At 47.6% G+C, this 23438-nt stretch overlaps 1 protein-coding gene across 1 annotated transcript in view; it reads left to right on the top strand.

Moving 5' to 3' along the window:
* The first annotated feature begins 5966 nt into the window (after positions 1-5966).
* The window catches only part of Prkcz (protein kinase C zeta), a 115936-nt gene continuing 98464 nt past the window's right edge, over positions 5967-23438 (top strand). Inside the window, exons 1-4 of the mRNA XM_036177543.1 lie at positions 5967-6052; positions 9895-10016; positions 11070-11159; positions 13113-13163. Coding sequence (XP_036033436.1) covers positions 5982-6052; positions 9895-10016; positions 11070-11159; positions 13113-13163 — 334 coding nt within the window. The 5' untranslated portion in view covers positions 5967-5981. The remainder of the gene's footprint in view (positions 6053-9894; positions 10017-11069; positions 11160-13112; positions 13164-23438) is intronic.

Here is a 23438-nt window from a genome sequence, read left to right as displayed (position 1 = left end):
AATCGCCTCCATGAGCCTGGGCTGAAGGCAGGCCTAGAGGACATTTTCTTAATCGGTGATGTGGGAGGGTCCAGCCCATTGTGGGTGTGCCACCCCTGGGCTGGTGGCTCTGGTGCTATAAGCAGGCTGAGCAAGCTAGTGAGCAGCATCCTCCATGGCCTCTGCAGCAGCTCCTGCCTCCAGGTTCCTTCCCTGTTTGAGTTCCCACCCTGACTGCTTTCAATGATGAACTGCTATATGGAAGTGTAAGTGGAATAAACCTTTCCTCCCCAAGCCTTTTGGTCACGGTGATTCATCACAGCAACAGAACCAAAGAAAGACACCTCCTATAAGTTGGTCCCAAGAGACGGGAGTGAAAAAATAGACAATTGGGTCCCCTACTCAGCCGGGCCTCGGGGAAGGGGCTTCATTGGCTAACTCACCTTCTCTGAAACTGAATCTGTAAAAATCCATATCTGTTTTTACCACCAGCTAACATTCTTTATTTGGGAAGCAGTCTGTGTCTGTGGAAAATTGGAGAACCACAGACACTGTATGAGGTGGGTCTGAAAGGATCTGGCCTCAACTGCCCAGCCCGTTTCCTCTGTCTGCCCTGGTTCACCTCACTGGTTCCAAGGGTCACCTCCACACCTTCCCACCTTGGAGGAAGTCGTGAAGCCTGCATTCTACCACACTGTGACTGGAGTGGTCTCATGTCCATGAAAGCTGGCGGCAACCCTGCCCTCCCTTGGTGGACAGAGCCCGAGGCCCTGGAGCCCATGTGGCCCCAGAAATTCCATACATTACACTGGGTGCCAGGTGCCTGGAGAGACCATGGGGATATCTAGCCAGAGAGAGGAGCCACTGGTCATTTGGGAACAAACTACTGCCAGGCAATACCCCGACTTCATTCACAGGGGAAACCTGCAGGTCTCTTCACCTCGGAGCCTCACAGGTTGGGATTTTGACTGTGGGAATTTCTGCTATGACCTGTCCCCATAGGCCTGGGGGTGCTTTGCTTTGCAAATACCAGCATCAGGAGAGGAAGGCCAGAGGGAGGGATGGGTGGGATCTAGGGAAGCTTTTAGGACACTGGGATTAGCCCTAGGGCTCTCAGCCCTTTGTTCTGATGACATCTCTCCTGGCACCCTCTGGCTGTACATGGTCTGAGACTGGGACCTGGATCCATTGCCCTTCCCCACCCTCATGGAAAACAGAGCCCCTCCAATAGTCAATAAGCCCAGCTTTGCCTCATCAGGACTAGAGGCTATCAGTAACCCCAGTCTCCTCTCCCAGAACTGAGGCTCCCACAGAGACTTCCTTGGCCAGGGCCACCCAGGCTGGAAAAACTCCCAATGGCTTCTGCTATTGTGTCCAGTGGGACCTAGTTGGGGGACACACCCAGTAGCCCATCCTGCCTGCTGGGACAGGACTATTCTGTTTCTTCCAGTGGTCAGCTGGCCAGGGAGGAAGTTCTAGAGGTACCATCGTCACTCCCCATCAAATTGCCCAGCTCACCAAAGGCATACCTCATTCTTCCCAATACATCAGGAAGTACCAAAAACTACACCACAGTGGATTCCAGGTAGCTGCAGGGACAAAGCTACCACCATGGCTATAGGGCTGGCTGTAGGACTCTGCATGGGGAGCTGTACTGGTGGCCATCAGGACTTTCCTAGAATCATGATTGGGGTCCCGGGGCCTGTGAGCCTATCTGCTATGGTTTTCATTCAAGAGCAAGGGGAACAACTGAAGGCTTTTAATTATTTAAAAAAAAAAAAATGATGCGTGTGACTGTTTTGCCTGCATGTATGTATGTGTACCAAGTGTGTTGGTGATCCTGGAGACCAGAAGAGGACCTTAGATCTCCTAGAACTGGAGTCTTAGATGGATGTTGGTGTTAGCAATTGAAATCTGGGTCTTTTGGAAGGGAAACCAGTGCTCTTTACGATTGAGCCACCTCTCCAGTTTCTACCAGAGGCTTTTAAATGCTGGACTACAAGCCCAGCATGGACTGGCTTGTTTTTTTTTTAAGAACCTGGACACTGTACAATGGCCCCAGCACAGAGATGGAAGCCAAAGGATCATAGTGAACACAGAGAGAGGTCTAGGGTTAGCTTGTGAGAACATGTTGTGTGGTGATATTGTGTTCCCCAATATACTGGGCCCCATAATAAACTTATCTGGGGTCAGAGAACAGAACAGCATAGAGGCCAGGAAATGGTGGCACATACACCTTTAATCCTAGCATTCTGGAGGCAGAGATCCATCCAGATCTCTGTGAGTTCAAAGCCACACTGGAAACAGCCGGACATGGTGACACATGCCTTTAATCCCAGGGAAGTAGTGATGGCAGGAAGCAGAAAGGTATTTAAGGCGTGAGGACCAGGAACTAGAGCCTGGTTAAGCTTTTAGGCTTTTGAGCAGCAGTTCAGTTGAGACCCATTCCAGATGAGGACTCAGAGGCTTCCAGTTTGAGGAAACAGGATTGGCTGAGAAGTTGTTGAGATGAGGTTAGCTGTGGCTGGTTCTGTCTCTCTGATCTTCCAGCATTCACCCCAATACCTGGCTCCGGGTTTGTTTTAATTAATAAGGCCTTTTATTTGTATGGTTTTTTTTAAAGATTTATTTATTTATTATGTATACAGAAGAGGGCGCCAGATCTCATTGCAGATGGTTGTGAGCTACCATGTGGGTGCTGGGAATTGAACTCAGGACCTCTGGACCTCTGGAAGAGCAGTTGGTGCTCTTAACCTCTGAGCCATCTCTCCAGCTTAATAAGGCCTTTTAAGATTCATGCTACAAGCCGGGCGGTGCTGGCACACACCTTTAATCCTAGCACTCGGGAGGCAGAGCCAGGCGGATCTCTGTGAGTTCAAGGCCAGCCTGGGCTACCAAGTGAGTTCCAGGAAAGCTACATAGAGAAACCCTGTCTTGAAAAAAGCCAAAAAAGAGGCAGGCGGATCTCTGTGAGTTCAAGGCCAGCCTGGTCTCCAAAGCGAGTTCCAGGAAAGGCGCAAAGCTACACAGAGAAACCCTGTCTCGAAAACAAACAAACAAACAAACAAAAAGATTCATGCTACAATGTTGAAGGTGAAACTGTGAGAATTAGCAGGGGGATGTAAGGTGTTGGAGGGGACTGAGGTTGGGGGTTGGGGGGTCTTTGGTATGGAGCCTTTGGAGGAAAGGGACTGCCATGGTTGCCCTGGGAATGAGGATGCTGAGGGAACTTTCAGGAGCATGCAGGTAGAAGGGCTGGAAAGATGTGGAGGAACATGAGGCTTGGTCGGGTTTGGAGAGCATCTGCTTGAGAAGCCACCAATATCTGAGGGCCTGGGCAGCCAAATAGACAGGTCATGGGACAGGGCATAGCAGTACCTAATGAGTCAAGAGGGTCACAAGTTCTAGACCAGCTGGAGCCACATAGGGAGCCCTTGTCTTAAACGATCAAAAATAAAAAGTAAAATATAAAAGCGGTGTGACCAGAAGGAGATAGGTGAGCTTTGGGGAATAGCACCCTGTAGCTGTCTGTTACTGTCAATAGTAAACTGGGCATGGTGGCGCATGCCTTTGATCCCAGCACTTGGGAGACAGAGGCAGGCAGATCTCTGAGTTCCAGGCCAGCCTGATCTACAGAGAGAGTTCCAGGACTACACAGGGAAACCCTCTCTCAAAAAACAAACAAAAAAAGTTAGAGCAGCAATGCCTAATTCAGGCCTGTCATCTTACTTGGAAGACTGAGGCACACGTATTGACAATCCAACGTTGGCCCAGGCAGTTTAGTGAAGTGCTGTCTCGAGAAATAAATGTTGAGAAGCTGCAGTTGTGGGAGTCTGTGGGAGTCCAGCTCTTACCTTTCCCACCTTTTTTTGGGTTCTTAGGAGGAGGAAAGAGGAACAAGAAAATACCAGATAGAAAGAGAGACCTAGCCGACAAGAAGACAGGATAGCTTCGGGAGGGCCTGGATCAATACCCAACAGCCTTGCCCTTTATTGAAAAGAAGGGCTTTTTATAATATGCCAAGGGGAGAGGCAAAAGACCTCCCCCTTTCAAGATCAAAGCACACTGTACAGCCAAGTACAGACCCTTCCAAACACCTGGTAACCACCCCCATAACCAAATCATCCATTATGCAGCCCTCTCTGAGTAAATTCTCACTAGGAAACCTCTGTGGGTCTCCACGTGAAGTGATGGTTCAGTGATTAAGAGCATGGGCTGCTCTTGCAGAGGATCTGAGTTTGGTTCCCACACTCACATCGCATCTCACAATCGAACGTAACCCCAGTCCTAAGGTGGGCCTGATTCCCTTTTCGGGCCTCTTCAGGCACTGCATCTATGAGGTATGTAAATACACACGAAGGCACATGCTGGCAAAACAACATTCATATACATCAGATAAAAATAAATGTTTAAAAAATAAACAAAAAGTTGAAAAACAATCAAGGGTTGTAGCCTGTGGTAGAGTACTTGCTTAGCATGTGCAAAGCCCTAAGTTCAATTCCCAATACTAAAATAAACAAATGTCTGAGAGCTCAGTGTGGTCACATACATCTGTAATCTCAGCACTTGAGAGCCTGGGCTGCATGGTGAAAGTCTGTCTCATAACTTTTAATTGAGAGTTGATGGTTATTTGTATAGCCCTGGAGTAAGTAGTGAAAGTGAGGTGGAGCGGTGTTCTAAAGCAAGCAGAGATGCAGTGAGGGTAAGGAGTAGCATACAGCTCCGGGACTCTGCACAGAGGTTACTTAGAAACCATCAGGTTTAGAGGCCAAGGGTTGTTTATTTATTTTTATTTTTTATTTTTATTACCTGAGACACCCCTGGGGACGTAGCCCAGACTGGCCTATGGCTCCAGGTCCCTCCCGTCTCAGCTTCTCTAATGTTGGGATTACAGGTGTGCCACTATTTTTTTTTTCTTTTTAAAGGAGGAAGTGTTTAAAAAGTACTTGAAGCCAGGCGGTGGTGGCACATTCCTTTAACTCCTGCACTCGGGAGACAGAGGCAGGTGTATCTCAAGTGTTGGAGGCCAGCCTTGACTAGAGAGTGAGTTCCGGGACAGCCAGGGCTACACAGAGGAACCCTGTCTCCGGGAGTGGGGCGTGTGTGTGTGAGCACTTGAAGATGACCAGCAGGCTGCCAAAGTGTTTTCTAGGGAGAACACAGGATCCAAGACTAGGGCGGCTGTGTCTCTTTGGCCTTCCAGGGTCACCCCAGTGCCTGGCACCAAGAAGAACCAGGGATGTGTGGAATGTAAAACGAAGGACTAAGAATGCCTTGCGATTGCCCAGATCTGTCCGGCCGACAAGTGAACTGGAGCAGAGGCAGCGAGTGTAGACAGGCTTTCCCTGTCTGGTATGTCTCCCGCTGCAGTAAGTGGGATGGGACAGGAGAGACAGACCAGCTCGCATCTTGACTAGGTGCTCAGCTCCTTGTAGTCTCCGGGATCCCGCAGAGTTCACACGCCGAGGGTCTGAAAGCGCAGGGCAACTTGCACCTCCAAGTTTGCCCGGTTTTTCGGTACCACAGTCCCAGGAGACTCAGAAGGGCTGCGCCGTGGGGCCAGACAGTCCCTGGGCTTTACAGGTCGCTGCTCGTTGCCGGGCAAAGCCACATCGCGCGCGTTCCCATTGGCCGCAGGTGGCCGCGCTCCGCCCGACAGGTAGTCCGTCCTGTGCGCTCATCATTGGACCGCGGCCGTGTGGCCCCCCGAGGATTGGCTCAGGTGGAGGCCCCGAGGAGCTTTCATTGGCTACAGGTGCCACCCGCCCCGTAGATTGGCCGTCTAGACGGCCAGGTTCCGCCCCTGCCCAATGCGCCCCCCGCCCCGCGCGCCTCCCAAGTTCCGCGGAGTTGGCGCGGCCGGCGCCGTCGGTCCCGCGCTGCGCGCTCCCTTCCGCGTTCCGCCGTCCGCCCCGCCTGGCAACCCGGCCCTTTTGCCGGGGCCGCTAGCCATGGCCCGAGCGACCTGGACGCGGCGCTGACGGCGGCCGGCGGAGCGCGCCATGCCCAGCCGGACGGACCCCAAGATGGACGGGAGCGGCGGCCGCGTCCGTCTGAAGGCTCACTACGGCGGGTGAGCGCACGGCCCCCGACGGTGGGCAAAACGGGGCGCGCGGCGGTGGAGCTCCGGGGCCGTCTGGGGTGCTGCGCGCGAGGGAGGCAGGGAGGCGACGGCAGGAGCTGGTGTGGTGCCCTTGAATGTGGCCGGAGGGAAGCCTCGAGGGCGGGGCACGCTCCGGATCTCTTGCTTTCTGGGCGCGCGCAGTAGGCCGGTGTTGTTGCGCTCCTCGCCTTGGTCGCAGTTAATTAGGGACTTTAACGACAAACTCGTATGTCTAAAAGTTTTCATCAGATTGTGAAAACTTCTGGTGCATTAAAAAAAACAACAGCAAGGTTATTTAAATTGGTCTCGGTTTAAATGTAAGGAAAACTTTTGAGCCATGTGAAGGCATCCACAAGAATGCCTGCCCTTGTGGGAACATAAGGACACATTTTCGCGGCTTTTGTTTGGGGCACAGGAGAACTTTTGGAGATGTCCAGAAAAAATACGGCCCTACGCTGTCTTTAAAGACCGGAATGATGGACTATTCCGTCACTTCCCTGGAGGTGGTTTTGGGGGCTGGCCTCGGTCCTGAGCCCTGGATTCCGCCTTGCTTTCAGGGGAAATGGAGGTATTGGCACTTGACAGTGGTCAGTATGGCTGCCCGGGAGCACTGAGTGATGGGAACGGAGTGATGGAGTCTGTGTTCTGGTGGCTGGTCCGCCCAGGCTCCTCTGGAGAATCCCGTGATCTTGTTGCTCTGATTGTGTAGACAGAAGGCGGTGGAGGCCTAATGATTTGACTGCTTCCAACGGTGCCGGTGCCGTTTCTCCTGGAACTGACTTGGATACTCCCAGGTCAAGGGTCGAGGGTCAATGCTCTTGGAAAGGAGGAAGGGAGTGGAGTGGAATGTGGCCCTGTGACTGAACTGGGTTCTCGGCATTCCTGGGGGTTTTACAGAGTGGCTGGTCCCAGCCACAGAGACAAGAGGTGATTCCTTGCCTGGGCAGAGGTTTGCTTTCCAGCGTCAGGGACTGCCTGGCCCCACAGTTTGTTATGGAAATATTCCAGACAGTTCCCTCTCACTACGGCTTACTTCTGGTGATCCTGGCCTTAGAGGTGGGATTCCTGCTAGAGCCAGAGGAAGAAAGTTTCTGGGGGGCTTGCAGCTAGCCCCAGTCAAAGATGTCAAGTCTGCAGCCTTGTCTTAGGCCTGGAGTGCCCCTGCTAAAGGGGACCTCTTAGCTGTGTCCTCAGACTTGTGGATTCTGTAGTGAGCCTGTTAATGCTGAGACTGTCCCTTCTGCCTGGAACCCACAAGCTGAGCAACACATACATGTTCAGGGTTCGTTTTTTAAAGCCAAGGGCCTTGGGAATGGGATCCATCCTTCCCTTAGGGCAGCTTCAGCCACTACCTTGGGGTCATGGCTCACCTTGGACAGTGGCCCCTGCCCTGGGCTTGTCAGTCTTGCCCACTCCTCCCTCCCTTTTGCCCCTGGGGAGCACTTTGGTTACTGGCAGTGTAATTCAACCTGTTGACTCCAGTTTCCTCAGCGGACAAAAGTGGAGCCCCCCCCCCTCTCCTTTCCCCACCCCTTCCTGTCCTCTTCCCTTTCCACCTACTCCCCCATTCCCGCCCCCTCTGTACCCCTCTCCTTTCATCTTCCCCTGGAAGGGGCTCCTTTCCAGCCTTCCTCCCCACTTACCCTGAAATCAGACAACTGGGTCCCTCTCTAGAGCTTGAGCCCCTGGGCAGTGATGTAAGAAATGCAGAGATACTGTCTGAACTGTGAAGGTTGTGTGTGTGTGTGTGTGTGTGTGTGTGTGTGTGTGTGTGTGTGTGTATGGGTGGAGTTCTGTCCAGGAAGGCAGTGTTCTGGGGGCATGGGGTAAGATCAGCCCTGAGGAAGGTGATAGACCACAGCTGAGTCATAGATACAGTCCTGTCCTTAGAATGGTGACATGACGGCCATTTGCCCTCCTGTTCCTCAGTCCCTTGGAGGCTTGAGATCAGAGCGCTGCCACCAGTGGTCATCTATATTTGAGGGGTGTCCAGCAACACCGTGCTCTCAGGGGATTACAGGTAAGCCTCACATTCAAAGCTGAGGTCCCTGCTTTTCAGAAATTTCAGGCATCACAGATGGTGGGTCTTCCCTCCTGGAGGCTCTTGATACAAACTTTCATGTTGGAGGACATGCTGTGGTCCTTGAAGATGTAAAAGTCAGGAATGGGTGGTCCATCCAGGCTGGTCCTAACTTCTGTGAGACACTCTGGTTAGAGTTTTGTCATGAGTCAGGCTCACCCTTCTGACTCAGGTGAGATGTGGCCAGGGTGTTCAGCTTCATGTGGCACCTCCAAAGCACCGAGGTCACATCTATCCTCTGGGCACTGAAGGGTGTGGGTGGAGGATGGCTTCCAGTTGGGTTCAGAAAGAAGTCCAAGAGAGGGATTTCAGACCTGATTTCCAGAGTTCCCAGTTGCAAGGCTGGCCAATGCTGAGCATGCTGGGCAGTGTGGGTGTTATGTCAGGATGACATCAGGTGACAGGTGCCTGGGGGTGGGGGCTTGGTGTTTGGCGTCTCTCTGTTCCTCAGTTTGTTTCCTGCCTTGATTCTACAGGCTGTAGTGAATAGGAGCAAGATCAGTTCCCGTGGCAAGTGGCGGGGAGGGGGCCTGTGCAGGGATTGGCTGGCTGTCTTGTAGGAAAAGGGGGGGGGGGGGCAGCTGGGACATCTCTCCCTGGTCCTACAGAGTGGGTGAGATCCATGGGCCAGGTAGGACCCTGAAGGCCCTGGCTGGTTTGTTGGGGGCTGGGTAGGTGCTCTGAATGTTGTCAGTGGACAAAGACTTTGTTTATAGGCAGTTGTGTGACCCAGTTTAGATAGCTCAGTGGGGAAGTGAAGGGTCAGCAGCAACCCTGGCTGGCATTTCTGTTTCAGAGCTTTTCAGGTTCCTTTCCTGAGCCTTTCTCTCCATGGATGTGAGACATGAGTTGATTTTCACTGCGAGGGTATGGGTCCTGCTTAGTTTCCACGGAAACTTGTTGCTGCTGCCCTTCCTTATACGGAATAAAGGGGAGCAACCTGCCCCCCAAACTTCTCATTTTCCTCCTCCACGGCCTGTCTCTGAGCCATCTCCTACTACAGAGGTCTGAATCCCACTTGGGAATGAAAAGATAAAAGGCAGTGACATTCTGAGATTTGATTTACCAAGAAACATTCCTTCCAGAATTGTTACTGCTACACTGGGGTGGAGGTGGGTCAGGTCCTGCTAAGATGTCCAAGAGCTGCTTTAATTAATCAACTATTCTCCTCTCCCTTTTCTGGATAACATGCCCTGGTTTTCATCTTCAAGGTTTTGGGGAAAGGTTTGACTATGGTGTTTTACGCAAATGAAGCTAACAGATTTGTGTCTGCATCCTGAGGTTCTCTTTGGGTGCCCAATGATGCGGTTGCTTGGCCCCAGACCTCCACTAGGGGGCACCTTCTGTCACTTCAACTTGGTTTTCTGTAGAGTCATGGAGGTCGTTTGTTGGTTTTTATTTTATTTTATTTTATTTTATTTTATTTACACTGGTGTTTTGCCTGCAAGTATGTCTGTATGGAGGTGTCAGTTCTTAGAGTTGCAGACAGTTGTGAGCGGCCATGTGGACACTGGGAATTGAACCCAGGTCCTCTGGAAGATGAGCCATCTCTCCAGCCCATGGGGGATTGTTTTTAAAACTGGTCACTGGTTCTATTTTGTGTTTTGGGACTGTCATATTGTCTTTGGGAAAGATCTTCATTTTCTTAATCAGTAACTTGGCTAACTAAGCAGCATTTGGTCAGAGTCAGATGTGATCCTGGTGACAGATATCCCTGTCCTCTTTGTCCCAGGGACATCCTGATCACCAGCGTGGATGCCATGACAACATTCAAGGACCTCTGTGAGGAAGTTCGAGACATGTGTGGCCTGCACCAGCAGCACCCGCTCACCCTCAAGTGGGTGGACAGTGAAGGTAGCCCCAACCTTGGATGGCTAGTCTGAGCTCCAGGGCTTAGGCAGCCTCCCCCAAGTTACAGCTGAACTTGTTAGAACCAGCGATTCCTCAGTACAGTGGCCGCAAATGGGTAAATAGGTCTGAGACAGCCCTAAGAGCAAGGCAAAAGGGGGTGTTCTGCTGTGCGGGGGACTCACCTCAACTGCAGGGCCAGAGCTAGGACTAGCTCTTCGGTTCACTTTCCCACCTCTTGATCTCTCTCTCCTCCCCTTCTTTCTCATCTCTCTTGCTTCCTCACGTCCTTTTCTCTCTTCTCATCTCTCCTCCTCTCTTCTCTTCCTCCTTTCTGCCCCTCCTCCACCTCTCTTGCTTTCTCTGTGTCTCTCTGTCCTTGTCTCTAGTTCTTCCTTCCTCCTCTTTCTCTCCCACATTCAGACTCATAGAAAACAGGGTTGAGATGGGGACGTCCAGGAGAGACTCCTTTTGCACAGCTGACTACAGCTGTCAGTCAGAGACACTGGATTAGGCAGAGCACATGGCCCCTGTTTCAGCAGAACTACTGGCACATGGGGCTGCTTGTGTCAAGACTAGAGGGCAAGGACCTCTTCCTTTACCAAGGCCACCTAGGAGGACGTTCTAGGGCTTGCTGCCTAGCAAGCTGTTAGAGCTCCCAAGGCTGAGTGAACATGACTTCCTTCTGGGGATTGATAGGTTCTTTTTTGGGGGTGGGTGGGCGTGTTTTGAGACAGGGTTTCTCCGTGTAGTTTTGGTGCCTTTCCTGGATCTTGCTCTGTAGCCCAGGCTGGTCTCGAACTCACAGAGATCTGCCTGGCTCTGCCTCCTGAGTGCTGGGATTAAAGGCGTGCGCTACCACCACCTGGTGATTGATAGGTTCTTACATGGGACACTCAGGTCCCATGAGAGGAAATTAACTCATTGGTTTGGATGGCTGTTCTGGAATCCCCTGCTTGGTGTTGATCATGAACAATGAGACTTTGAAGTGCCGAGTAGCTCTGGCCTCTGCCTTCTTACTTCTGTACCTCATTGGTGCCTCTTGTCTCCACCCGCTAGGTGACCCTTGTACCGTGTCCTCACAGATGGAGCTGGAAGAAGCTTTCCGGCTGGCCTGTCAGGGCAGAGATGAAGTGCTCATTATCCATGGTAAGCAAGAGACTTTTCATCTGCCCACTTAGTCTGTAGAAACAAAAGGCCTGTCTTAGTTTGCTCCCTGCTGCTGTGACACTATACCCAAAGCTACTTGGGGAGGAAAGAGCTTATTACACATCCTGATCACAGTCCATCATTGAGGGAAACCTGGAGGTAGGAGCTTATGCAGACACACCTACCCAGGGGTGGTACTGCCCACAGTGGACTGGATCCTCCCACATCAATCAAGAAAATGTTGCACAGACTTTCCTAAGGGCCAATATGATGGAAGCATTTTTTCAGTTGAAGTTCCCTTACCCAGATAACCCTGGCTTGTGTCAAGTGTACAAGACTAACCAGAACAGAGCCTGAGGGATTCTCCTCAATGATGGGATCTTTGTCTGACAACCTAAGGATTGGGAAGCCATGTGGAGTCTGTCACTATGAAACCTTATGATGCTCTTGTGTGCTTTTTTTTTTTTTTCTTTTTAATTTATTTACTTTTATTTTATGTGCATTGGTGTTTTGCCTGCAGGTCAGATCTTTGAGTTACAGACAGTTGTTAGCTGCCATGTGTGTGCTGGGATTTGAACCCGGGTCCTTTGGGAGAGCAGTCAGTGCCCTTAACCACTGAACCATCCTTCCAGCCCCCACTCTTGTGTGCTTTTAAAAGTAAATTTATGGGATTGAAGAGATGGCTTAGTGGTTAAGAATACTTGTTGTTCTTGCAGAGGACCTGGATTCTGTTCCCAGCACTCACAAGGTGGCTGACAACTGTCTGTAACTCCAGTTCCAGGGGGATCCAATGCCTTTTCTGACTTATGCAGGCTCCCATGAGCATGTGGTGCACCCACATTGAATCAGACACACACATACACATAAAAATAAATTTACTTAATTGGAAATGTATTCTTTTATGGATCTATTTGTGCACGCACAGGCTTGCACAGATGCCACAATCCACGTGTGGAGGTCACGGGACAACTTACATGAGTTGGTCTTTTCTTCATGACGTGGGTCCCACGGATCAAATTCTGTAGCCAGAAGTTTCTCTGGTCCCTCCTGGCCCCACAGTCCTCAGACGATTATAAAGTAATCAGTCCGAGGCTTATATTAATCACAAACTGTATGGCCTATAGCTTCAGCTTCTGGCTAGCTAGCTCTTTGATCTTAAATTAACCCATTCCTATTCATCTGTGTGTTGCCACGTGGCCATGGCATTACCAGTCCGCTGGCGTCTTGTTGCTCCTTTGGCAGCTGGCGTCTCTCAACTCTGCCCTTCTTTTCTTTGTATCTCTACTTGTATTTCTTGCCATAGGCCAAAACAGCTTTATATATTATCCAGTGGGAGCCACACATTCACAGCACACAGGAAGACATCCCATAGCAGAACTGAGCTCTTCAGGCTTGATGATAGGTGCCTTTACATACTGAACCATCATGCTGACACAGAAACTTAAGTTCTGCTGAGCCTCATGGTATAGGCGTGTTAAGAAATGGAGGTAGATAAATGAAGAAAGTTCAAGACAGACTTGTGCTATAGAGTTAGTGAATGCCAGCTTAACGAGACTTTGTTTCAAAGTAAAAAGCAAAATGGGCCAGGGACGTGACCCTGTGGCTCAGTGGAAGAGAGCCTACCTAGCATTCTCAAGACCCACGTTTAATTTTTAAAGTTGATTTTTAAGATAATTGCTGTCCTTTCTTGTGTCTGGGTTACTTTGTTAAGGAGAACTACTAGTTTCCCTTTGACAGCTCTGCTCTCCAAAAGCCTTCTCCCTGGAACCTTACAAATGGGGTCTAGCAAGGTGATGTTCTCGGGGTTTTGAGGTTCTGCTGAGGAATATCTTCCAAGAGTGGTCCTCAAGGGGTGTCTGAGGAGCACTGTGACTCAGGGCAGGACTTTCCCTGAGAGACAGTGTTAATGGCACAGTGATCACTAACTTTATCATTTTGTTTCTTTTTATCCAGTTTTCCCAAGCATCCCAGAACAGCCAGGCATGCCTTGTCCTGGAGAAGACAGTGAGTGTTCAATTTTTTTTTTAATTTAATTTAATTTAATTTAATGTTATGTATATGGGTGTTTCGCCTGTATGTCTATGTACCACATGAACCCTGGTGCCTGCAGAGGCCAGAAGAGGGCATCAGATCCCCTGAAACCGGAATTATAGTTATCAGCCACCATGTGAGTGCTGGGAATCAAACCCAGGTTCTCTGCAAGAGCTGCCAGAAGTCTTAACCACAGAGCCATCCCTCCAGCCTGACTGCTCCATTTTTATTTTTATTTTATTTTATTTATTTACTTATTTATTTTTCGAGACAGGGTTTCTCTGTGTAGTTTTGGAGCCTGTCCTGGATCTCTCTCTATAGATCAGGCTGGCCTCGAACTCACAGAGATCCACCTGGCTCTGCCTCTCAAGTGCTGGGATTAAAGCCATGCCCCACCACCACCCGGCTCCATTTTTAAATTTCCTTTTTTTTTTAGATTTATTTATTTTTTATGTATATTGTATTCTGCCTGCATGTGTCCCAGCAGGCCTGAAGAGGGCACTAGATCTCATTACAGATGGTTGTGAGCCACCATGTGGTTGCTGGGACTTGAACTCAGGACCTCTGGAAGAGCAGTCAGTGCTCTTAACCTCTGAGCCATCTCTCCAGTCCTAAATTTCCTTTTAACATGTGCCAGGTGCTACAGGTAGAACTGCTGATCCATTACGTCAGGGTAGTGGGTGGGTGCCTTGTGTGAAGCAGGGCCCTGGGACCCAGAGCCGTTACCTTGGTGAGGATTCTAACCACAGCGTGAACAGCACCGTAACCTCAAGAGCTCTTTGCTTTGGCTGGCTCCCTCATGGCTTCCGTGGATGTGATTTGTTGGCAGTCAGGGAAGTGAGGGTAGGAGGTGTGGTGGGCTTGGTTGTGAGGTGGCATAGTAGAAGGCCCATAAAATGCCCTGATTTGTCCCATGAGGAAAATGCCCAGGTCAGAACACATGGGCGCTGCACCTGTGCATCTGTACCACTCTGCCTGTCCCCTGCGGACCATCTGGGCCTGGTGTTCTTGTCCTGTCTTCCTGTCTTGTCCTCTTCCCTTTTGGTCTGTTGGTAGAAGATGAGGAAAGCAGGTCCCAGGAGTGGTGGGATCCAAGGGGAGCTTTGTCTTTGCCTCTGATTGTGCCCTGGAGACCATGCTTAGGTGTTAAGGGGTGGCATGCTCCTGGGGGTGACAACTTTTGGCTTACATGGTCAAAAGAAGTTCCTGAAGTTGCACAACCCAGTGTGATTAGAGGGAGGTGGGTGCTTAACCTATGTGTTTTGCCTCTGGCGAGAAGGGGAACCAGCCCAGGGACACAGGGTAGGAAGCCAAGAGAGAATATCAGTCAGGTGTGTATGCGTGTATATGGGGGTGTTGCCTAAAGAGGCCTTTGACAAACTGGGTGGTGTGGAACCCAGGACATGGAACTTTCCAGCCCAAGTCCCAGGCAGCCTGTGCAGAGTTCTTAGGATAAGTGGCCAGCATGTTGGGTTTCCAGGTCCTTGTGGAGTACTCCCTAATGCTCCAGGACCTCCCTCTGGGGTGCCCAAGTCCCACGGAGGGACAGGCATCTGGACAGTATATCTTTGTGAGTGTATAAAACAATAAAATAAGGCAGGGGCTGACAACATGGCTCAGTTGTTGCCTGATAACCTGAGTTCAATCCCTGGAATCCATGTAAAAAAAGCAGAAGATAGCCAGCTCTACATGGCACATATGTACCTGTACTCACACACATCATACACACATGTACATCACACTGTGGCACACATATGCTTGTACTCGGACACATCATACACATACACATGTTCACACAATAATAATAAAGTCCTAAAATTAAAAAACAAAACAAAGCAAAGCAAAGCAGCTCAGGAGGGAAGATGAGGTTTTCCTGTCCATCTTAATTCCTTGACTTTCACACTGCTGGTCAGCAGGTGTGTTTCAGATGGTGTCCGAATGTTACCTGGATGACTTTTGGGTTGTGGTAACAAGATTGTGTTCATATGTTCTACCTTATATCACAAGAGTCTCCACGCGGCCCCTGTGACCACAGGGCAGGAGAGTAGCCCCGACGTGTGTGGATGCGTAGGGAGGGTGCCTTGAGTTGGTGGGATGTCGCCACACAGTAGTGTCACTGGATGTCAAGCTTGGGGTCTCTGCTGAAGAGTGGAAGTCGGGTGTGACATGCAGAAAATGTGGCTGACCTGGCTGCATGAGTAGGTCCTTGAGATGCTTGTTGGGGTGGCTCAGTCTCAGATAGACACTCAGTTTTGTCAGAACATTCCATAGAACCTTTGCTGAGATTAGAAGGTCTTGAAGTGAGCACCACAGAAGATCAGTGGATGATTGACAAACCAGGGTCTTTCTCTCTAGCTTATGGATCATGCCCTGGCTGGCTGGTGTACTGGAGTGTAGAAAGGCTCTCATCTCTTGGGGCCTCGAGTGTATGGAACAATAGGATCTTGAGACAGGGTCTCCTTGTCTGTGTGTTGGTGTTCTGTTTCCCCAGTGTGTAACACTTGCCCCTTGATGTTTGTTCCCGTCTTTGACGTGGGAAACCCTGTTCTTGCCACCCAAGGGAACTGTGTGACTTGGCTGCCTACGAGGACATTTATGTTTATAGTTTTGCTGAGGGTCAATGAGGAGGCTCAGCCTGGTGGGATGTAAATGACAAGGGTGAACCTCCTTGAACTTCATTAGGACAATGTGAGATGAAAATTGCCTAGCCAGCTGTTCAGCTTTTTATTAAACCAATCCCAGTGATTTATTAAATCTTCACACAGTGTAAAGGGGTATTCTACAACATTTCCTCCTTTTTATCTAAATAAAAAAAGAAAAGTTTTAACTTTAACACTGTAAAACTATATACAATATATATATATAAGAACAATTATTAGGTAAGAATTACAAAATCTAGAGAAGATACTCTGTTGTCTATCCTATCTTAGTGCACAGTTTTAAACCCAAACTGTTTTTGTCACAACTTGTATTACCATCCTAAAAAGATCTTTTTAGATAAATAACTTAAACTTTTATGTTTTTCAACCTTGTAAACTTTACATCTCTTTTGTAAGTTTCTTCAACTTCTAAAACTGTAGAAATGACAGAGACATTTGGCTGTCTAGACAGTCATTGCAAGGTTCCTCTGCAATGATGGGGCATCCATCTTCAGCCTACAGGCCTAGAATATCTGACAGACTTTTCTGTGAAGCAGGAATTCTGAAGGACTGTCCTACCTTGTCTTGGCAAAATTCAGCAGTTGCTTTCTTTTCTATCCTGCATGTCCAATTTGGACAGCATACTGTGAGCAGTCAATGCAAGGATAGTTTCTTGCCCAAATGGCTAGCTTTTGCCACAAAAAAAGCAAACTCCATACGGAGGTTCTTCAATGCCTATCATCATTTTTTGACGTAAATTGGTGCTGCCAGGAGCAGATGTGTCTCACTGTCATGAAAGCCTTATGTTATTAAAACATTTTAACTGCCATATTCCATAGGTCTTTGAAGTGTTTGAAGATCACCTATCTATCTAAAATGTATCTCTGTGTAATCTTGAAAACATACCTAACATGACTGTAAGTTTGATGTTATAAAAAACTATTAACCTGTCTTTTTTTAAATTATCCTAAATAGCTTTCAAGTACTAAAACTTTTTTTATTTATTAAAGTTATCATTTATTATCTGTTCTCCTTCACAGAATGTAGATTTCAGAGAACATCCCTTTTCTTTTTCTTCTTTTTTTTTTAAATGCCAAATGCCGTTTATTGAAGGAGGGAGGAAGTCTTAAATACAGGCTTACAGCACAATGGGAGAACCCCGGAAGGTAGAAGTTCGCTACCGATGTTTTACAATCTTGCATCTAAGCAGTTAACTCCCAGTAGCGGGATACATAGACAAGGAACTTCCCTTAAGCATTCAGGAGGGTGGAACTGGGCAGGGAATTAGCATAGGGAGGATATCAAGGTCAAGGTCAGCAAGCAAGGCAACCAAGGACTAAAACTTTACATTTTTTAATGAGCTGCATAGGTACAATACCTTAAACAAGAATAGGAACATATATGTACATATATATATATATATAATATAAATAAAATAACCTTAAATTTGTATCAATATACACATATCCATATCAGTGTTCAAAAGTCCAATAATCCACCCTTTTATCCCATCATTTCTATGCTATATTCCCCCATTGTCCCTTTAGAAAGAGATCCCTGAATCTAATCTCCTTTGTTCAGCTTTTTCCCTAACCATGACCAATTACAACTTGCAACCAACCCCTCTAAATGTTGACAAACATTCATAACCCATCAAATTACCAAAAACCATCTATCCCTCCTCTTTTTTTAAAAAAAATATATTTATTTATTAAAATTTTTTTTATTTTACATACCAACCTCAGTTCCCCCTCCCTCCCCTTCTCCCGCCTCCTCACCTCCCTCCCACTCTACCCCCATCCACTCCTCAGAGTGGGTAAGGCCTCCCACAGTAGTCAACAAAGTCTGGCAAACCAAGTTGAAGGAGAGCCTAGCCCCTCCCCATTGTGTTATCAAGGCTAAGCAAGATATCCCACCACAGGGAATGGGCTCCAAAAAGCCAGTTCATGCACCTGGGATAAGTCCTGGTCCTGCTGCCAGGGACCCCACAAACAGATCAAGCCACACAACTGTCACCCACATTCAGCGGTCTAGTTTGGTCACATGCAGGTTCCCGAGCTGTCAGTCCAGAGTCAGTGAGCTCCAGCTAGCACCGGTCAGCTTTCTCTGTGGGTTTACCCATCATGATCTTGACCCCCCTCTTACTCCTCCTCCTCCTCTTCTTCTTCTTTTTTGAATGCCAAATGCCGTTTATTGAAGGAGGGAGGAGGTCTTAAATACAGCACAATGGGAGAACCACAGAGAGCAGAAGTTTGCTTCTGATGGTTTTTTTTTTTTTTTTTTGGAGCTGAGGACCGATCCCCGGGCCTTGTGCTTGCTAAATCCCCAACCCCACTTCTGATGTTTTACAATCTTGCATCTAAGCTGTTAACACCCAATATGCTGCATACACAGATAAAGAGCTTCCCTTAAGCATTCAGGAGGGTGAAATCTTGCAGGCTATCCTTCCTCTTGGAAATATGGGCGTTGTGTTCTCTAGACTGCTTCCTGTTGTCTGGGGGTGATGGTATCTTTGGGGGACCCTGAGAAAACTGAGATAATGGTAACATACATATCTGCATTAACACAAGTATGGGCTGTATGTTGAATTAAGCTAGCCAAAGTTGATTTTTTGTTTTATGTTTGAGCAAGTAAAATATATATCACCTGTCTTACAGTTTTTCTAGGTTTATTTCTTTATGTCTGTAGTCAGGATTTTCAGGGCCCCCCCCCCCAATCAAAACTGATCCTCTTTAACCTTGAGCAAATTCACAGTCTTGTTTTCTATGGAAACAAAAGCATAAACTCTTCCACAAAAGGATTCATTTTCTGATTTCCATTTTAAAGTTAAGGCATTCCTAAAGTACCAGGGCTGGTTTAATTCAGCAGTCCCTTCCACAATCCAGTGTCTCTCAGCCGCTGTCATTCTCTGTTCATTGGCATTCAAAACATTCAACATTAGCAAAGCACCATAGAAGGTCCAAACTCTCTGTGTTATAATATTTTCTATCTTTATGTGGCTTATTTTTTATATTACTTTATTCTTTTTAAAGACATTATTTTTAAACTACTTTCTATGACTGTCTAAACCCATTTTCTTTTCTTTTTCAGCATCAAAGCACATTTTTAAACATATTGTACCTTCTTAGAGTTGGGTTTTTTTTTTTTTTGTATCTGGACCTGGCTTTACTAAGCATCAGCAGCATTTTCTGACTAAGTGAGACAAATCTTTTTTAACTGCCATGTCAGCCACCACACAGCTCAGCTTAGCGCATGGTGCTGGCAGTTGGCTCCAGCCTGCAGGCAGCAGCCAGTAGCCCCAGCTGTGTATGCGAGTGAGCACCGGCCTGCCTGAGAGACTACAGGACCAGGAAGCTACATCTGGCTCCTTGTCCAGAACTTTCCTTAGCTTTCTCAGGTTCTATATTCGGATATTTGAGCCCCCACGTTGGATGCCATATGTAGACAAATCTTTTGGGGGGCCATCAGCTCACAAAAACCTACATGGAGGCTTATTAATTATGAAGGCTTGGCCTATAGCTTAGGCTTGTTCCACTAGCTCTTATAACTTAAATTAACCCATTTCTACTCATATACTTATTGCCACATGCCTCATAGCTTTTACCTGTCCTCCTGCGTATCTTGTTTCCAACTGGCAACTCCCTTTCTTCTTCCCTGAGACTTCTCTGTCCCCAGAAGTCCTGCCTAACTTCTTCCTGCCTAGCTATTGGCCATTCAGCTCTTTATTAAACCAATCACAGTAACACATCTTCACACAGTGTAAAGGAATATCCCACAACATTCCCCCCTTTTTGTCTAATAAAAAGGAAAGGTTTTAACTCTAACAAAACAAAACTGTACCCAATAAGAACAATTATCAAGTAAGAAATACATTCACAGTGTTCAGTCTCAGCAGATCTCCTCTCAAACCCCTGTACTCTTGGGGCTAGTTAGACTCTAACTGGCTTCTAAACTAACTCTCTAAATTGTAAAGTGCTTAATGAACATTTACCACTTGGAAGCAAACAGCCCAACAGCATTTAGAGTGTTCCCATGGCTTGGCTGCCACCACCCCTACCCCATTCTAAAATGCATCCCACACCTTCAGCAATCACTTGGTGGCCCTAACTTCTGGCCTGCTTCCTGTCTCTGTGGGTTTGTCCATTGGACATTGCATATAAAGAGACTCCCATGCTCCACAGCTTTATGCCCAGCTTCTTTCAGCATTATCTTGAGAGTCTTCTGTGTTGTAGCATGTTAGCACTCTGTTCCTCTTGTTTTTTTTAATTTTTAAATTTCTGACAAACATAATTAAGTTGCTCTTTTGTTTGTTTGTTTGTTTGTTTTTGTTTTTGTTTTTTTCCGAGACAGGGTTTCTCTGTGTAGTTTTGGTGTCTGCCCTGGATCTTGCTCTGTAGACCAGGCTGGCCTCAAACTCACGGAGATCTGCCTGCCCCTGCCTCCCGAGTGCTGGGATTAAAGACATGTGCCATTGCTGCCCAGCCCATAATTAAGTTCTTAATTACCCAGGTTTTTTTTCTTGTTCTTCCTTCCTTCCTTCGTTTCTTTTTTTTCTCTTGACATGGAGATCTCAGTGACCCAGGCTACCATTGAATTCTTAGATTCAAGCAATGTTCCTGCCCCGCTTCTGGATTAGCTAGACCGCAGCATCCTTTGCCTGTGTTTGAACTGCGCTGTTTTGTTGGTGAGTGTGAGGAGCTGTTTGTATACTCTGGTTCTTAACCTCTGGCCAGTGTTGATTTACAAATACTTTCTCTTTCTTTGTGTTGCCTTTTTTGTTGAAAGTTCCTTTTGACTATAGGCCAAGCTTTCATGATTAATAATAAGTCTCCATGCCTTTTTTGTGAGCTGGTGGCCCCCCCCCAAAAAAATTTGTCTACATATGGAGTCTAACATGGGTCCTGTATTTTTTGTTTTGTTTTGCTTTTTGTTTTGTTTTGTTTTTGTTTTTTGTTTTTGTTTTTGTTTTGGGGGTTTTTCAAGATAGTTTCTCTATAGCTTTGGAGCCTGTCCTAGAACTTGCTCTGTAGACCAGGCTGACCTTGAACTCACAGAGATCCACCTGCCTCTGCCTCCCAAGTGCTGGGATTAAAGGCGTGCACCACCACCACCCAGCAGCTCCTATATTTCATGTCTGGTAAGAGTCTAACTTTTTCTGGAACTATTGAAAAGATTCTCCTTTCCCTGATAAAGGTCTTGTCACGCTTGTTTTTTCATGTGTATGAAAAAAAAGTATTTTCATGTATGTGAAAAGATTTGTTTCTGGACTTTCTGTTTGTCATGGTTTGCATATGAAATGACAACCATAGGCTCAAGTGTTTGAAGACTTGGTCCATAGCTGGTAGTGCTGTATTGGGAGATTTTGGACAATGTTCCTAGAAGGCTTAAGTGGGGCTAGGCATTACAGCTCACCAGGTTCTAGTATAAGCTCTCTGTTCCCTGGTTTACCAAGGTATGAGCAAGTTGTCATACATTCCTGCCACCATGGAGCCACCCATTACCATACCTCACCCCACATGGTGGACTCTGCCTTGTCAAACCATGAGGCAAAACACACCTCTTCTCCCTTACATGGTTCTTATCTGGAGAGTGGTGACCAACCTCACTCACTGTTCATTGGTCTGAGCATAAAGTAACTGATATGGTTACTGTAACTTTGCAGTAAGGTTTTTGTTTTGTTTTTTATTCCTTTGAGACAAGGTCTCATGCAGCCAAGGCTGGCCTCAAACTTGCTATGTAGCAAAGGATGACATTGAATGCTGATCTTTCTGCCTCTTGGATTACAGGTGTGTGCCCAGATTGGCAGTAAGTTTTAAAGGCAAGAAGTGTGGGGTGCTGGGCATGTAGCTTGGTGGTAGAGTACTTGTCTGGGATGTGTAAAGGCCTAAGTTCAGTCACCAGTAACACACACACACACCTCACACACACACACCCTCACCCCCACACACACACCCTCACACACACCACCCCCCCACACACCCTCACACACCCTCACACACACACACCCCCATACACACCCTCACATACACACACACCCCATACACACCCTCACATATACACACACCCTCACACACACACACACACACCCCATACACACACACACCCTCACACACCCTCACACACACACCCTCACACACACACACACACACACACCCTCACACACACACACACACCCCACACCCACCCCCCCACACCCCCCACACACAGAGTCCCCATGCACTCTGACTTGTCAAAATTGTTTTTATTTCTGCGAACCTTAATATTTCAGTTTTCTTTTTTTTCTAAATTTTAAATTGGGATACTTTTCTTTTTCTTTTCCCTTCGGTTTTTTTGTTTGTTTGTTTGGTTGGTTGGTTGACTATTTAAGATACTGGATTTTGTCAGTGGGTTGTTCTGTACCTATTGAGATGATTTGTTTGTTTTTAAAACTCTTGTTAATGTGTCTATTGCCCTCACTAATGTTCTTTATTTTCATTCATGTGGGGGTGGGCAGTGGGCATGAGTACAGGTACCTGTGGAGGCCGGAAGAGGTCAGATTCCCTGTTGTTGGAATTACAGGAAGTGGTTAGCCACCTGAGTGTGGGTGCTGGGAACCTAACTGGGGTCCTGGGAAAACAGGAAGTTCTCTTAACCACTGAGTCATCTCTCCAGCCCCAAACTGAACAATTTTCTAATTTGAATTTTCCTTGGTTCCTGTGAGTAAGTTCCTCTTGGTCATTATGTATAATATTTTTTACCAGATTGTTAAATTTGTTTTGCTAGTGTTTTATTGTTTTGTTTTTCTTTTTTTCTTTTTAATGGTCATTGATGCTGGTCATGAGATTCAGGGCCCATTGGGATAATATAAAGACATCCATCTTGGACTTCTGACTTAACCACATCTATAAATTAGGTCTTACCAGCAAGTTTTAGGAAAAGGATGTGGGCACATCTCAGTGGGCACATCAGTGTTCAAGCATCCTCAGTTGGTGGCTACATTTGAGGTCCATTTGCCCTCTGCACCTTGTAGGTTGGTGGGGCTGGTCTGACTTCTTTCCCCATCCCACTTGGTGGGTGGCCTTACACTGTTGTGCTGGAGGCTGTGTGTGATTGGGGTAACCATGGGGCACCTGTTAGGGGTTGGGTCCCTGGGGGTTCTGAAGTGGATGTCAGGTTCGTGCAAGGCAGGAAATACTTTCAGGTCTGTGTCTTGTCTCAGTTCAGGGGCCTGTTTGTTTCTTACACCTGATGAGCTGCTGTGGTTGCTGTCCCACCTGTTATATTTTTCCTAGAGGTTGTCAGCAGTGGCCCAGCAGCAGACCTGGGCAGGTGAGGCTGTGGCCGGGGTGTGGTCACCAAAGGAGGTGGTAATCTGTTCAGAGAATAGCCTGAAGCTCTTGGGGCATGATGTGTGTGTAACCAGAAGGTGCTGGGAACAGGCTGAGGGAGTGGCTCAGTAGGAGGGTAGTGGCCTGGTCTTCAAAAGGCTTTGATTCCATCCCTAGTATTGGAGAGAGAGAGAAAAAAAAATGAAGTAGTGTGGTATTCATGTGGCTACTGTCTTATTGGCTACCATTTGTGCCACATGACCTTGGGCAGGTGGGCGAAGTGTTTAGTGCCTCAGTTTCCC

Source organism: Onychomys torridus, chromosome 2, assembly GCF_903995425.1.
Source record: "Onychomys torridus chromosome 2, mOncTor1.1, whole genome shotgun sequence".
Taxonomy (NCBI): Eukaryota; Metazoa; Chordata; class Mammalia; order Rodentia; family Cricetidae; genus Onychomys; species Onychomys torridus.
This window is presented reverse-complemented; position numbering and strand designations above follow the sequence as displayed.